The 17367-nt window shown below is 48.4% G+C and overlaps 1 protein-coding gene across 3 annotated transcripts in view; it reads right to left on the minus strand.

The window, feature by feature from the left end:
* Nucleotides 1–17367, minus strand: part of rassf6 (Ras association domain family member 6) — a 123421-nt gene that overhangs the window by 58845 nt on the left and 47209 nt on the right. For all 3 annotated transcript variants that reach the window (XM_072516971.1, XM_072516973.1, XM_072516972.1), the window contains exons 2-3: nt 6540–6630; nt 4349–4427 (exon numbers count right to left, since the gene is read on the minus strand). In XM_072516971.1, the coding sequence (XP_072373072.1) occupies nt 4349–4427; nt 6540–6598 (138 nt within the window). In that variant the 5' untranslated portion in view covers nt 6599–6630. The remainder of the gene's footprint in view (nt 1–4348; nt 4428–6539; nt 6631–17367) is intronic.

Below are 17367 nucleotides of genomic sequence, written 5' to 3' on the forward strand. Positions count from 1 at the left end.
GTTAGCAGATTTCGATGGGCCTACAAGGCGAGCATGTGGGGGGGGAAGGGGTCGATGCTGGGAGATGTTTTTTCGAGAGGAAATGTAAGGGGGGATTTTGGGAGGGGGGGGGAAGGGTTTTGATGTTCATAATGGATAGGGGCGGGTCAGGCTCATGGCAGGGCCCGGTGGTATGATAATGGTGGATAAGAAGGGTGGGGAGGGGTGAGAGACCCCCAGTTAGGATAGTCACGTGGAACGTGAGGGGGTTAGGAGGTCCGGCAAGAGGTCAAGGATGCTTGCGCATCTTAAAAGTTTGAAAGCTGATGTAGCAATGCTGCAGGAGACTCACTTGAGGGTGAAGGACCAGGTGAGACTTAAAAAGGGCTGGGTTAGTCAGGTGTTTCACTCTGGATTTGACGGAAGGGCTCGAGGGGTAGCGGTAATGATCAGCAAAAGAGTACGTTTCCAGATGGAGAATGTGGTTGCAGATCAGGGGGGTAGATATGTGATTGTGACAGGGGCGCTGGAGGGGAGGTTAGTGGCGCTGTTAAGTGTATACGGTCCCAAATGGGACAATGTGGGATTCACCAAGAAGGTGTTTGGAGCCATCCCCCCGACTTGGACACACACAAACTGATAGTGGCGGGGGGGGGGGGGCTGGAACTTGGTGCAGGAGCCAAGGTTCGACAGGTCACAGCCGCACTCGGTGGTCCCATCGGGGGGGTGAAGGCGTTGGCTGGGCTAATGGTGGAAATGGGAGATGTGGACCCTTGGAGGTTTCTGCACCCGAGGGAACGGGAGTACTCGTTTTTCTCGGCAGTCCATAAGGTATATTGACTTTTTTGTGGTGGGGAAGGCTTTGCTGGCTGGGGTTAAGGGGTCGGAATACTCTGCAATTGCAGTTTCAGATCAGGCTCCGCATTGGGTGGATATAGTACTGGAGAAAGGGGTAGCGCAGAGGCCGGGGTGGAAATTGGATGTGGGACTTTTGGGGGACCAAGGGTTCCGTGACAAAATTGAAAAGGTAATTGAGGAATATGTAGGTTTCAACTGTACGGGTGAGGTGTCGAAGTTAGTTGTCTGGGAGGCTCCAAAGGTGGGGTGAGGTGATCTCGCTTAAGGCCAGGGTGGACAAAGAGGAGAGGTTGGAGCTGCAGAGGGTAATAGATGAGATGTTGGAGGTAGATAGGAGTTATGCAGAAGATGGGGACCCAGCGAAGTTGGAAAAGAGGAAGGAACTACAGGCGAGCTTTGACCGACTATCTACCAGGAAGGCGGTGCCCCAACTGAGGGGAGCAAGGGGTGCAGTTTATGAGTATGGAGATAAGGTATGTTAGCAGGTCAGCTCCGGAGTGAGGCAGCGGTAAAGGAAATTGTGCAGGTGAGGGACAGAGCAGGGAAGTTGTTGGTGGCTCCGGATCTGATTAACAAGGTTTTTGAGGAGTTTTATGAGAGGTTTTGCAGGTCAGAGCTACCTGGGGGAGACCGTGAGATGCAGGAATTTCTTGATGGATTGGAGTACCTGAGGTGAGGGGAGGGGGACAGGGCTACGTTAGAGGGGGCAATAGTGGAGCAGGAGATAAAAGATGCGATTGGGAGGATGAAGTCGGGGAAGGTGGCAGGGCCGGATGGGTTTCCAGTGGAATATTATAAAAAATTCAAGGATAAGCTGGTGCCCCTGATGGTGGGGATGTTTGAGGAGGCGATAGGGAAGGGGGTGTTGCCATAAACTTTGGGGCAGGCATCGATTTCCCTGCTGCTAAAAAAGAATAAGGACCCGATGGAGTGTGGGTCGTATAGGCCCATATCACTTTTAAACGTGGACGCAAAAGTATTGGCGAAGGTACTGGCGGGTAGACTGGAGGAGTGCCTCACGAAGGTGATAGGTGAAGATCAGACGGGGTTTGTGAGAGGAAGGCAGCTCCTTTCAAACATTAGGAGAGTATTGAACGTCGTTATGGCACCAGCGGGGGGGGGGGGGGGGGGGGGGGGGGGAGGAAACATTCGTAGGGCCATTCCTTAGGGCAGGGACTCACTTTAGATACCTGGGGGTTCAGGTTGCCCGGGAGTGGGGGTGCTCCGCAGGTACAACATTTCTAGTCTGGTGGGGAGAGTGAAAGCCGATCTGGCAAGGTGGGATGGTCTCCCTCTGTCACTGGCAGGTCGGGTACAGGCGGTTAAAATGAACATGTTGCCGCGATTTCTGTTTATTTTTCAATGCCTGCCGATCTTCCTGCCAAAGGCTTTTTTCAGAGAGATTGAGGGAAGGATTACTTTGTTCATATGGGGAGGGAAGGTGGCCAGAGTTAGCAAGGTGCTGCTACAGAGGGGAAGGCAGGGGGTTTGGGAATTCCGAACCTGATGTATTGTTACTGGGCGGCAAACGTGGAGAAGGTGCGGAGCTGGGTCAGAGGGGTTGATTCCTAGTGGGTCAGAATGGAGGAGAGTTTGTGCAGGGGGTCGAGATTGAAAGCACTAGCAACAGCGCCGCTCCCGATGGCCCCGGGGAAATACTCAGGGAGTCCGATAATAATAGCTTCATTGAGAATTTGGAGGCAGTTTCGCCATCAATTCGGATGGGGAGCAGAGTCAAGGGAAATGCCGATTTGGGGGAACCACAGATTTGAGCCAGGGAGGTAGGATGGAAATTTTCGGAAATGGAAGGAAAAGGGGATTAGGACACTACAAGATTTGTTTCTTATGAGTCGGTTTGCAGGATTGATGGAGCTGGAAGCGAAGTATGGACTGGAGCAGGGGAAAATGTTTAGATACATGCAGGTTCGAGATTTTGCCAGAAAGGAGATACAGAGCTTCCCGGTGGAGCCGGCCTCCACATTGCTGGAGGAGGTGCTGACGACAGGGGGACTCGAGAAGGGGGTAGTGTCGGCGGTTTACGGAGCTAATTTGGAAGAGGAGAAGGCACCACTGGAAGGGATCAAAGCAAAGTGGGAGGAAGAGTTGGGAGAGGATATGGAGGAAGGGTTCTGGTGTGAGGTGCTCCGGAGAGTGAATGCCTCCACCTCGTGCGCGAGGTTGGGGCTGATACAGCTGAAGGTGGTATACAGAGCACACCTCACGAGGGCGAGGATGAGCCGATTATTTGAAGGAGTAGAAGATGTGTGTAAACGTTGCGGGGGGGTGCCCGCTAATCATGTTCATATGTTTTGGTCCTGTCCAAAGCTAGAGGATTACTGGAAGGAGGTTTTTAGGGTAATCTCTAAAGTGGTGCACGTGAAACTGGAGCCCCCGGGAGGCCATATTCGGGGTGTCGGACCAGCCGGGGTTGGAAACGGGTGCGGAGGCAGATGTTGCAGCCTTTGCATCTTTGATTGCCCGAAGGCGGATCCTGATGGGATGGAGAGCAACCTCCCCACCCTGTGCACTGGCGTGGCGGGGGACTTGTTGGAATTCTTGACTCTTGAGAAGGTTAAGTTTGAACTGAGGGGAAGAATGAAGGGGTTCTACAATTCATGGACATTATTCATTATGCACTTTCAAGAACTGAATTACATCGAACATTAGTTGGGGGAGGGGTCATAATATACACCAGTATATCATGGTGCAGACACACACTGATGGACACACAGTGGGACCAATCAACATATACAACGCCGCAGCCAATCACCAGTGAGAGCACACGCACTATAAAGACAGGGGACATCAGAGTTCCCACTCATTCGAGTAGCAGCTAGCTAGGAGCACAGAGTTCACAGCCTGTAACACAGACATTTACAATGTGCTGAGTGCATCGACTGGTTAGGACAAGGCAAAGGTCTTTAGTTAAAGCTAGCATTGTATTTACCCACAGTTCAAGTATGTTTAAATAGTTAACCTATTAATAAAATAGTGTTGCACTACTTCAAGTGTTGGTGACCTGTATGTGATCCAGAACACCCAACACATCAGGGGGTGGGTGGGAGGGTTGGGGGGAGAAGGACTGTGCATGTTGATGGTGACTATGGGTGATTCCTGATTCCTTTTTGTCATTTGTTTATGTGTTCATGCGGGCTAATGTTTAGGGTTTGGTGGGAGGATGGGATCGTTGTTATTGATGTGAGGATTGACATATGCGTTAATGATTATTGTTTATTGTTGGTGGGTGTAAATTTGGGAGAAAATGTGAAAAAGGAGGAGAATAAAAATATTTAAAAAAATAAAAATAAAAAATAAAATTCCCTTAGTGAGAAATGTTGGAGAATTATCTCCCTGGAGCTTAACTAGTCAAACCATATTAAAGAGGGAGAAAATTGCACCTGGTCAGTGAACTCAATGAAGTAGACAATCTCAATGGGCTTAGCTTTTTCCATACTTTCTATTAAGATACAGTAATTTCTAGACATGTGGATAGTCTATAAGATATACTCACATCAGAATAGGTCAGTTGCAAATTCTTGTTATCTTCACAAAAGCAATTGTATGTTCTTAACAATGACAAAAACTCAACTCTGGAGAAATTAAGAATAGGAATTTTAAAACAGGTTTGAAGTGTACATTCCATCTATCTGATGAGAAATGGGTTGTTCAGTTTTACAAATTGTTTTTAATTTTGCAAATGAATGCAGAACTTTACATTTCAGAGCACCTGTCCTGAACTTAGGTCCCGACACAATCCTTTTGAGTACAGATTGAGGATTTGTGAGCTGTGTTTTGTGCCTGAATTCCTGAATCGTGCTCTCAATGTGTAAAGCTCTGTGCTGGGAAGGCTATTTTCTAAAATTCCACCTTTGAGGATTTCATTATCTGAAAGCTTAAATCTGGCTCTCCTGGCCAGAAAATTCGATCAAACATTTATTTATCTAGCGTCTGTGAGGCATACTTAACTGGATATAGATTAGATTCAGATCCCACCCAAACTGGGAACCAGGCTAAGGATGCTCAAACTTACTCCACTCAGGACTCTTTCAGCCACAGAAACAAGAGGGCCAGTATTCTCCGTTCTGGAGTCTAAGTGCACCCGCCAGTGGAGAATTGGGACTGGTCTCTGCTGGTGCTGAGGGCGGGGCCCAGGTGCGAGTCTCACTCCTTTATCATGTGTATATATATATATGCACGGTGGCGAGCTCGCTGGATTCTGTCGGAATCCCGGTATCGTGTTGCCATTTTGAGCTGGGGGCCTGATCCCGAGGTTTGGCAGCAGACCCCCTCCCTGCCTACACTACTAATCCTGTCCCCCCAACCTCCCCATCATGGGAATAACAGGTCACCCCCGCACATCCCTCCCAATCAAAGTGGCCTGCCTGAAAGCTGAGCAGTCCAGACAGTAGAGTGAAACATCACTGCATTTTCACGTACTCTTCTGCACCCTCGAACAAAGGGAGGGATTCTCCGTTGCCCAACGGCGAAATCGTGTTTGTCAGTTGGGTGGAGAATGGGCTCCAATGCCGAAATCGGGGCCGGAGCTGGTTGGACACTGGTCAACCATGCTCCGCCCCATCCAAAATGGCATCATGGGCCAGGATCCGTGATGCGGGCCGGGGGGGATTCTGCAAGGGCTGGGGGGATGGTGGTGGGGGGGGGGGGGGGGGGGTGGCCAGAGAAAAGCCTACCCAGAAGAGCAGGGGCCAGCCAGTGAGGCTCAAGTGGCAGCTGTCCATCAGGCCATGGACGAAGTGCGAAGGAAGTGCCACATTTATACTGTTGGCGCCTGTCCTTTGAGGACCTGCTGGACCGCATGTGCTGCCGATGACTCTGGCTCGCCAAGGAAACCGTGTGCCACTGTGCCAGATGGTGGCACAGCTGGCATCGCAGGGGTGTGGAGGAGGACACCCGCTCCATGTGGCCATCAAGGTGACAGTCGCCCTGAACATTTATGCCTCTGTCTCATTTCAGGGCTTGAGCGGGGACCTGTGTGGGATCTCGCAAATGTCCGTACTTTCTCACCTGCTTTCTCACCTACTCATGCCTTAATCACACCACATTCAGCCCAGTGTCAAACTTGTGACCTGGATGGAGGGTGTTGACACAGCAGTCCCATAGAACAGTAGACTGAATCGGGTCGCAGACTCCCAACATTCCTGCTTTATTTGCTGCCTTGTGGAGCCCGTGGACCGTGTGTATGTAAGTCGTTTTGGACTGCTACCCCCTTTTTAGTTTTTTGAAAACCCTTTTGTTACAGTTATGTTTCCATTTCAGCCCCATGCTCCTGATCTACAGGCACCCGCTGCAGAGAGAAGCGAGGAAGGAGGAGGACCTTAGTTTAATTGGTTGAACTCAAAATAATTCAGCCCAATGTCTTTCACATATCAAATGAATGGATATATAATTGTGATAAAATTCTAAAATAACGATCTGTATGCAGAACTATTATACGTTGTATAGTGGGAATGGCTGTTGAAGACTTGGATAAATAGATTTTATTTTATTGATGGCTATTAATCACAAATATTCTCTGAAATAAACATTATTATATACCTGATATATCAAGATACTGTGTTTAAGCCTTTTTAATACATTTTGTTCATTCATCATATTCATAGTACGAAGGAAATAAATTCTTGTTGAAAAGAAAGTAGTGACGGGAAAGGGATGAAACTTCTTTGTGAACAAAATCTCAGTACCTGGAAATAAACTTGTCTTTACGAACTTGGATAACGGGCTGCAGATGGATAGTGTTCATGACAAATACATTTATTCAGAGAAGAGGGCAACCTGAAATGAGATAAATATATAACATATATTATTTTATCTTGCCAACAGATGAAATGATTATTGCAATATGCTTTTTAGATAATATAAAGAAGATTAAGGTTATTAGTGCATGGTTTGCCCCCCATGGCTGTACTCAAATGAGGAAATCACACAAAACAAGACACAAACGACATCAGCGAAAAAAGGGATGAGATTCTAAAAGCAGAATATAGGGAGCCAGGAAGTAAGTTGAAAAGTAGAACTTCAACAGGTAGTGATCTCAGGATTACTACCAGTGCCACGTGCTAGTCAGAGCAGAAATAGCGGGATATATCGGATGAATACATGGCGGAAGGGATAATGTGAGGGGGAGGATTTCAGATTCCTGGGAGATTGGAACCAGTTCTGGGAGAGGTGGGACGAGTACAAACTGGACAAGTTACACTTGGGCAGGACCGGGACTGATGTCCTGGGGAGGACTATTTGCTAGAGTGATTGGGGAGGGTTTAAACTAAAATGGCAGGGGGATGAGAACCTATGTAAGGAGTCAGAGGAGGGGGAATCAAGGACAAGAACAAAAGACAGAAATTAGAAAAATGATAAGCAGAGAAATTGAGGGCCACAGTGAAAAATAATAGGAATGGGATAAGTAATATTAAAAAGACAAGCCTTAAGGCTTTGTGCCTCAATGCGCGGAGCATTTGTAATAAAGCGGATGAATTAATCGTACAAATAAATATAAACAGGCATGATATAATTGGGATTATGGAGGCATGGCTGCAGGGTGACCAGGGATAGGAATTGATCATTCAGGGGTATTCAGTATTCAGGAAGGACAGACAAAAAAGGGAAAGGTAGTGGAGTTGCATTGCTGGTTAAAGAGGAAATTAATGCGGAAAGATGTTAGCTCTGATGTGGAATCTGTATGGGTAGAGCTGAGAAATACCAAAGGGAGAAAACGTTAATGGGGGTTATATATGTAGTCTTATACCGTAGTTTTGATGTTGGGAATGGCATTAAACAGGAAATTAAAGACACATGCAATAAAGGAACATCTGTAATTATGGGTGACTTTAATCTGCATTTGGTTGGGGGAAATCAAATTAGTCACAATACCATAGAGGAGGAATTCCAGGAGTGTACATGGGATAGTTTTCTGGATCAATACGTTGAGGAACCAACTAGTGAACAGGCCATCCAAGACTGGGTAATGAGAAAGGAATAATTGACAATCTAGTTGTGTGAGACCCCTTGGGATGAGCAACCATAATATGATAGAATTTTTCATCAAGATGGAGAGTGAAGTAGTTGATTCTGAGACTCGGGTGCTGAATCTTAAAGGAAACTACGGTGGTCTGAGGCGCGAGATGGTTATGATGGATTGGGACGGTGGATAAGCAATGGCAAAGATTCAAAGACCACATGGGTGAACTGCAACAATTTTTTATCCCTGTCTGGCACATTAGTAAATTTGGGAAGGTGGCCAAACCATGGCTTACAAGAGAAATTAGCGACAGTATTAGATCCAAGGAAGAGGCATTCAAACTGGCCAAAAACAACAGAACTGAGGATTGAGAGCAGTTTAGAATTCCACAAAGGAGGACCAAGGGATTGATTAAGAAGAGAAAATAGAGTACAATAGTAAGCTTTCTGGAACATAAAAACTGACTGTAAAAGTTTCTATAGGTACATGAAGAGAAAAAGATTGGTGAAGACAAATGTAGGTCCCTTACAGTCAAAAACAGGGGATTTTATTTATTTATATTTAAAATGTATTTTATTACAAACATGTATCAAAACCGGTTACAGCGAACAAACATCCCAGGAAACATGCTTTCCTACAATCGACTGTACAGTCTGTGCAGATTTTTCCTCTTTTTCACCCTCCCCCCTCCCCCGCGACAAACAGACCCTCAAACACGGTCACAAACATTCCTCACCTTTCCGCAAACCCTCCTGAAGAGCCCCTTAACTCATACTTAATCTTCTCTAATCACAGGAAGTCGTACAGGTCACCCAACCAAGCCGCTACCCCCGGTGGCGATGCCGACTGCCACTCCAGCAAAATTCGCCGCCGTGCAATCAGAGAGACGAAGGCCAAGACATCGGCCTTCCTCCTCTCCATGAGCTCCAGCTTCTCGGAGACCCCAAATATCACCACCAAAGGGTCCGGATCCACCTCCTCCTCCACTATCCTGGCTGAGACCGCGAACACTCCCGCCTAGAATCTTCCCAATTTTTTGCAACCCCAAAACATGTGCGCGTGATTCACTGGCCCCTGCCCACACCTCTCACACTCATCTGCTACCCCCTGAAAGAACCCACTCATTCTCGCCCGAGTCATATGTACCCTGTGCACCACCTTAAACTGTATCGGGCTCATCCTTGCACAAGGGGAGGTCCCGTTTACCATTCGCAGTGCCTCACTCCATGCTCCCCAATTGACCTCCCCTCCCAACTTCGCTTCCCATTTCTCTTTGATCTTCACCACCCGCTCGCCTCCCCTACTCCCCCAGCCACTTGTATATATCCCCAATTCTTCCCTCCCCTTCCACATCCAGGAGCAGCAGTCGCTCCAGCAGGGTGTATCCCGGCAACCTAGGAAACCCCCTCCAGACCTTTCGTGCAAACTCCCTAACCTGCAGATACCTGAACTCACTCAGCTCTACCCTCTTCCGTAGCTCCTCCAGACTGGCGAACCCTTCCTCCAAATACAGATCCCTCACCTTGACCAGCCTCACTTCCCTCCACCTCCCGTATACACTATCCATCCCCCCCGGCTCAAACCCATGATTCTCGCACAGCGGCGTTAGCACCGACATCCCTTCCACCCTAAAATGCCTCCTCAACTGAATACATATCTTCACCGTGGACTGCACCACCAGGCTCCTTGAATACCTACTCAGAGCCATTGGCAATGCTGCCATCACCATAGCCCTCAAACTAGACCCCTTACAAGATTCCTCCTCCATCCTAACCCATTCTACCCCTTCTCCTTCCCACCACCGGCGCACCTTGTCCACATTCGCCGCCCAATAATAATGAAGCAAGTTTGGCAATGCCAACACTCCCTGCTGCCTCTGTAGCAGGGTCCTCCCCACCCTCGGCACCGTCTCCGCCCATACAAAGATGTGCAGGTTAGGTGGATTGGCCATGATAAATTGCCCTTAGTGTCCAAAATTGCCCTTAGTGTTGGGTGGGATTACTGGGCTATGGGGATAGGGTGGCGGTGTTGGCCTTGGGTAGGGTGCTCTTTCCAAGAGCCGGTGCAGACTCGATGGGCCGAATGGCCTCCTTCTGCACTGTAAATTCTATGATTCTATGATACAAAGTCAGAAATGATCGTGTCCACTTTCCGAAAAAAGGCCTTTGGTATAAAAATCAGGAGAGTTTGAAAGATAAACAAAAACCTCGGCAGAATATTCATTTTCAGCAGTTGGACCCTACCGGCCAGCGTTAAATGCAGTGTATCCCACCTCTTAAGATCCTCCCTGGTCTGATCCACCAGCTTCGTTAAGTTCCACTTTGTGGAGCCCCGTCCATGAAACAGGGGATTTTATAAAGAAACAGCGATCAACTTAATACATACTTTGGTTCTGTCTTCACAAAGGAGGACACAAATAACCTACCAGAAATGCTGCGGAACACAGGGTTAGTGAGAGGGAGAAACTGAATGGAATCAGTATTTGTAGGGAAATGGTGTTGGGGAAATTGATGGGATTGAAGGCCGATAAATCCCCAAGGCCTGATAATCTGCATCCCAGAGTACTTAAGGAAGTGGCCCTAGAAATAATGGATGCATTGGCGGTAATCTACTAAGAGTCTATAGATTCTGGAATAGTTCTTACAGATTGGAGGGTAGCTAACGTAACTCCACTGTTTAAAAAGGGAAGTAAAGAGAAAACAGGGAATTATGGATCAGTCAGGCTGATGGCGGTAGTGAGGAAAATTCTAGAGTCCATTATAAAAGATTTTACAGCAGAGCACTTGGAAAACAGTGTATAAATGGACAGAGTCAGCATGGATCTATGAAAGGGAAATCATGCTTGACAAATCTGTGGAATTCTTTAAGGATGTAATTAGTAGTGTTGATGAGCGGAGCCAGTGTATGTGGTTTATTTGGACTTTCAGAGGGCTTTTGACAATACCCCATGTAAGAGATTAGCGTGTAAAGTTAAAGTGTGTGTGGGATTGGGGGTAGTGTATTGAGATGGATAGAAAACTGTCTGGCAAACAGGAAACAAAGAGTAGGAATAAACAAGTATAGCTGGCAGTAAACTAGTGGGGTCGGTGCTAGGGCCTCAGCTATTCACAGTGACCCAAGCCGGAATCAAACCTGGGACCGTGGAGCTGTGAAGCAATTGTGCTATCCACAATGTTACCGTGCTGTCCACTAATTTCCTTCCCTAAAGGACATCAGTGAACCGGATGGGTTTTTATGATAATGGTTTCATGAGCATCATTAGACTTTTAATTTCAAATTCACCTTTGCCATGGTGGTATTCGAACCCAGGTCCCCAGGGCGTTCCCCCGGATTACTAGCCCAATGGCAATACCACTGTGCCACTGCTTCCCCAGCTGAAAGAAAAATCTAGCTGCCCATTCTAATCCTGCCTTCCAGCACCCAGTCCATAACCTTGCAGGATACAGCACTACAGTGGTAGAGCCAAGCACCTTTCAATGAAAGGTGCGGCATGGTAGCACAGTGGTTAGCACAGTTGCATCACAGCTCCCGGGTCCCAGGTTCGATCCCCGGTTTGGGTCACTGTCTGTGAGGAGTCTGCACGTTCTCCCCGTGTCTGCGTGGGTTTCCTCCGGGTGCTCCGGTTTCCTCCCACAGTCCAAAGATGTGCAGGTTAGGTGGATTGGCCATGCTAAATTGCCCTTAGTGTCCAAAAAGATTAGGTGAGGTTACTGGGTTACGGGGATAGGGGTGGAGGTGTGGGGCTTAAGTGGGTGCTCTTTCCAAGAGCCGGTGCAGACTCGATGGGCCAAATGGCCTCCTTCCGCACTGTAAATTCTATGATTCTATGATCCCCTCCTTACCTGGTCGGACCTATATGTGACTCCTCAATGCCACACCAACACGATTGACTCATAAATGCCCTCTGAAGTGGCCTACCAGGACATTCAGGTTTGCCAAACCTCTCTCAGGGCAACTGGGAGTGGGCAGTAAAAGCTGGCCCTGCCAGCAATGCCAAAATCCTGGAGTGAAACTTGTGACGAACTGTAAAGTTATTTTCACATCAAGTGGTGTTTATTTTCAATCTAAGATGCCTCATAATGGGAGGGACTTTTTAATCAAAGCAGTGAATCTCATGATAAAAGAGTGAGAGCTGACAGTGGTAAGGTTAGGCCATCATCCCCCACTTGGTGGTGAATCAAGCCAATTTCTGGATCATGTCCGTTGTTGTTTGACCAGAAGGCACAGTGCTGAGCAAGATTCTGGACCATCAATACAAGTGTACAAAATGACTCTAAGCTGAAAAGTTGTACAGGATTGGGAACCCTAAATGCAGATATTGCAAAGAATGAGGAAGATCATACAAACTGTTCCTCTTATGTATTCAACTTCACAATATAAGTAGCAAAGTATGAGATTGGTTGAAAAGCACAGCAGAGCAAAAGCATTTATCATCTTTGACAAGTGTTTATTAAAACTCGCTTTCAGAGCCACATTTCCTTCCATTAACACATTCTGAACTCTTATTGTGCCACAATCAGCACTCTTCTGAGCCATGATCACCACCATTTACATTCCCTTTGTCTTTTTGTCCATGACATCTTTGTCAATCTCCACCTATCGTTGGCCCCCTATCCAGCCTCACTGCTTCACATCCCCATCCCCGCACAATAGTATAAATCTGATCCTATTTCCAGTTCTCTCTAGCTTTGACAAAGAGTCATCAAGACTCTCCACAGCTGCTGTCAGACCTGCTGATATTGTCTAGCATTTTCTGTTTTGTTTCAGGTTCCAGCATCCGTAGTATTTACTTTTGTCGTCTTAAACGATCAGGTTAAGTCAAAAGCCTGCAAATTAATCTGTGACTTATTCTTTCATGGGATGCGAGCATCACTGGCAAGGTCAGCACTTGTTGCCCAATGCTAATTGCCTTGAAGGGCAGTTAAGGATCTGGGGCGTCATTCTCCGACCCCCCGCCGGGTCGGAGAATGGCCGTTGGCCGCCGTGAATCCCGCCCCCGCCGAAGTCTCCAGTACCGGAGATTGGGCTGGGGCGGGAATCGGGCCGCGCCGGTTGGCGGGACCCCCCGCTCAATTCTCCGGCCCGGATGGGCCGAAGTCCCGTCCAGAAATTACCTGTCCCGCCGGCGTAAATTAAACCTGGTATTTACCGGCGGGACCAGGCGTTGTGGGGGGGCTCCGGGGTCCTGGGGGGGCGCGGGACGATCTGACCCCGGGGGGTGCCCCCACGGTGGCCTGGCCCGCGATTGGGGCCCACCGATCCGCGGGCGGGCCTGTGCCGTGGGGGCACTCTTTCCCTTCCGCCTCCACCACGGCCTCCACCATGGCGGAGGCGGAAGTGACTCTCCCCACTGCGCATGCGCGGGAAACTGTCAGTGGCCGCTGACGCTCCCGCGCATGCGCCACATTTCCGCTCCAGCTGGCGGGGCAACACGCCATTTCCGCCAGCTGGCGGGGCGGAAATCCCTCTGGCGTCGGCCTAGCCCCTCAATGTTGGGGCTCGGCCCCCAAAGATGCGGAGCATTCCGTACCTTTGGGCCGGCGCGATGCCCGTCATTTTGGCGCCGATTTGGCCATTCTTGAGCATGCAGAGAGAGAGAATCATACACCTTTGTGCTTTGAATGCAGCTCCCCAACTGAAAATGAAACCAAAACCCAGAGCCAAAAAACAGCTTCCAGCTCAAACTGAAAGTAAAAAGCCAGAAACACAGCTCAGCTCCACCCACACAATGACATCACTGCAGCTATTTGATAAACACACTTTTCTTATGCCACAAGGAAGGTGCATTCATAATGCAGCCAAACAGGTTGATTATCAACTTGAAAATTCTTCCAATACGCCTCTTGAATCTGTGGTAAGCAGGCCGCATAGACAATAGTAGAGATTACCTAATATGGTTCATTACGATACAATTTCAAATACTCCTCCGCTCCCCTAAGAGCCTCCTTCCATGCCCTGCAAACAGGCCAGGGTTTTAATGCGGCTGGGGCTCTCTTTGTTTAGGGGAAGCCCGGCCCCTTGGAGAAAAGATCCTGCCCCCTTGAAGGCGAAGTTCATATTCTGGAGAGGTCATGGGAATCCATATGGTCTGATCCTCGGACCTCACTTGGGGTTATAACACTCCTCTCCCCCTAACTCTGGAGCAACGTCCACATCATGGGTAAGTGCGCCGGGCCTTTCGACAGTTTCACCTGTGGTCGGCTTTCAGGTGCAAACCTCATGGCGTCAGAAGGCGTATATTGGACCGGGGAGTGGTCTGGTCACGAGAGCCAGTATGGGCTCCTCCAGATGTGTCAGAAGGTCCACCTCAGTTTACGAGTCAGAGCTAGGTGGTTCTTCGCCTGGCAATTCAGTGTCCTTAAAAATGACCTCTGGATCCTCAAAAATCGGCAGGGCCGGAGGTGGCGGTGGTAATGGGGATGGCAGGGGCAGCTGTGAAGACAGCAGAGCTGGGACGCCTGAATCAATGGCCGGTACGGCTGGAGTATCCAGCACGTGGCTTCAGGGAAGGTCCATGTGGCGATTAGACTTGCGGCCCTGTGTCCATATTTGGTAGCGAACCGGATCCGTTTTCGGCAAAATGCCACCGGTATCCAGATGTTCCGGACGTGTACCGCCTCTCCTGGGTCGAACGCGCGCAGTGGCCTGCGGTGATCTGTGTACGCCTTTGTTCTGTCCTGAGCAAGGCCTAAACAACATAACGGGCTAAAAAGCGAAGCCGAGCAGTGTCTCCAGCAGCAACACACCCCTCCCCGATGAACTCAATGCATTCTATACTCGGTTCGAGCAGGAAACCAACGATCCGCTGTTGAGTGCCTCAGCAGCCCATAACACACCCATACCCACCATCACAGCTTCCAAAGTCAGATCGGCCTTCCTGAAAGTGAACCCTCGGAAGGCGACGGGCCCGGACAGGATCCCTGGTTGAGCACTCAGAGCCTGCACGGACCAGCTGGCAGATGTGTTCACGGACATTTTTAACCTCCGTTCCGAGGTCCCCACCTGCTTCAAGAAGACCACCATCATACCGGTACCAAAGAAAAACCAGGCAATGTGCCTCAATGACTACCGACCGGTGGCCCTGGCTTCAGTCGTAATGAAGTGCTTCAAGAGGTTGGTCATGAAGCACATCACCTCCATGCTCCCAGAACGCCTTGATCCACTACAATTCACATACCGCCACAACCGGTCCACAGCAGACGCCACCTCCCTAGCCCTCTACACATCCCTGGAGCATCTCGACAACAAGGACTCCTATGTCAGACTCCTATTTATTGACTACAGCTCCACCCTCAACACCATAATCCCAGCCAAGCTCATATCAAAGCGCCAAACCTAGGATTTGGCTCCCCACTCTGCAACTGGATCTTCGATTTTCTGACCCATAGACCACAATCAGTAAGAATAAACAACACCTCCTCCACAATAGTCCTCAACATCGGGGCCCCGCAAGGCTGCGTACTTAGCCCCATACTCTACTCCCTGTACACACACGACTGCGAGGCAAAATTTGGTTCCAACTCCATCTACAAGTTTGCTGACGATACGACCATAGTGGGCCGGATCTCGAATAACGACGAGTCAGAATCCAGGAGGGAGATAGAGAACCTAGTGGAGTGGTGCAGCGATAATAATTTATCCCTCAATGCTAGCAAAACTAAAGAGCTGGCCAATGACTTAAGGAAGCAAAGTACTGTACACACCCCTGTCAGCATCAACGGGGCCGAGGTGGAGGTGGTTAGCAGTTGAAAATTCCTAGGGGTGCACATCACCAACAATCTGTCCTGGTCCACCCACGTCGACACTACCACCAAAAAAGCACAACAGCACCTATACTTCCTCAGGAAACTAAGGAAATTCTGCGTGTCCACATTGAGTTTTACCAAGTTTGACAAATGCACCATAGCAAGCATCCTGTCTGGCTGCATCACAGCCTGGTATGGCAACTGCTCGGCCCAAGACCGTAAGAAACTACAGAGAGTCATGAACACCGCCCAGTCCATCACACGAACCTGCTTCCCATCCATTGACTCTGTCTACACCTCCCGCTGCTTTGGGAAAGCTGGCAGCATAATCAAAGACCCCTTCCATCTGGGTTATTCTCTCTTCCAACATTGCCATCCTTACCTGGTCTGGCCTACATGTGACTCCAGACCCACAGCAATGTGGGTGACTCTTAACTGCCCACCCAAGGGCAATAAGGGATGGGCAATAAATGCTGGTGCAGCCTGCGATACCCACATCCCATGAATGAATAAAAAGAAGATACAAAAATCTGAGGATATGCACTAACAAATTCAAAAACAGCTTCTTTCCTGCTGTTACCAGGCTCCTGGATGACCCACTTATGGACTGAACTGATTTCTCAGTGCATCTTCTCTACTGTTGTTGCACTATACTCTGCATGCTTTACCCGATGTCTATGTATTTACATTGTGTATTTATCATATTCCTATGTTTTTCATGTATGGAATGAGCGGCACGGTAGCACAGTGGAGATTATATGAAAAAAGATGTACTCATCAACACACTTTGCCATAGGTTCACATAGGCTATGGCTGAGCCAAGATTTGGGATACATAGGATCTAGATGACATTCTTCTCTATCCAAATTTAACAAGCGGTGACCAATGTCCAATAAATAGAGACATACCAATGTATTCTCCAAGAATTCTGCAAGATTGCCCTGTTAGAGGAAAAGTGATGGAACCATACGCTCATTCTGCTGGCTTGGACAAGCCCAAACCCCAAGGATAGGCTCGCCTGAGTATGTGGGTGGGCACACATTTAATCCCAGTTTCATGCCCTTTATCTTCAGTAAGGTTTGGTATAAGGGGTCCTTGTAAGCAAGAGGAATAGACACTCAACTTTTGTGCTGCACTTGAGGATTCTGAATGGGACAGGCCTGACACTTATTCCCCCTGTCAGAAGCAAGTTGCCCAGAGGGATCCTGAAACAGGCTTTCAGACTCTAATTAACATGTGCAAGGGACCTAGTGCCAGTTTTGAGTGACTGCCCATTGCCTCTGCAAAGCTATACAGACCAATATGGCACCGGTTATAAGGCAAGCAATGATTGGCTGTGAGATGATGCATCCCAGAATTGGTCCTTTTTGTCCTCCTGTTTCCTGCCTGAAAACATGGTCCAATTTCCCCACCAAATCTTCCCCTATATTTTTGCGAATAAAATACCAATATTTGTAAATTGGTGATTAGTTTAAATGCTGTCACCTCTAGCTTTAAAACTGAAAAGCAAAAGTAAATACATGTTTGATGAAGAGCTGTTTCTGTTCTGGTGAATCATCCTCAATGGAATAAGTTTGGGCAGGTTTAATTCCATTTATGGTGTGTGTAGTCAGACAACACTGTATTTTATTTGATATTTGAGCTGGTACTTTGTAGAGCAGTAAGCCCCGGCACGTTGCAGAATGGCTATCATCCACCTTGGTAGGCTTTTCTCCACAGTATCAGTGGCATTTGAGCAGATCTGAAACTTGCGGACATTTTAAAGTGACAGGATGCTCATATCAAAGTCAAGGGCCAATCTTGAAAGAG

Source organism: Scyliorhinus torazame, chromosome 9 (genome assembly GCF_047496885.1).
Source record: "Scyliorhinus torazame isolate Kashiwa2021f chromosome 9, sScyTor2.1, whole genome shotgun sequence".
Taxonomy (NCBI): domain Eukaryota; kingdom Metazoa; phylum Chordata; class Chondrichthyes; order Carcharhiniformes; family Scyliorhinidae; genus Scyliorhinus; species Scyliorhinus torazame.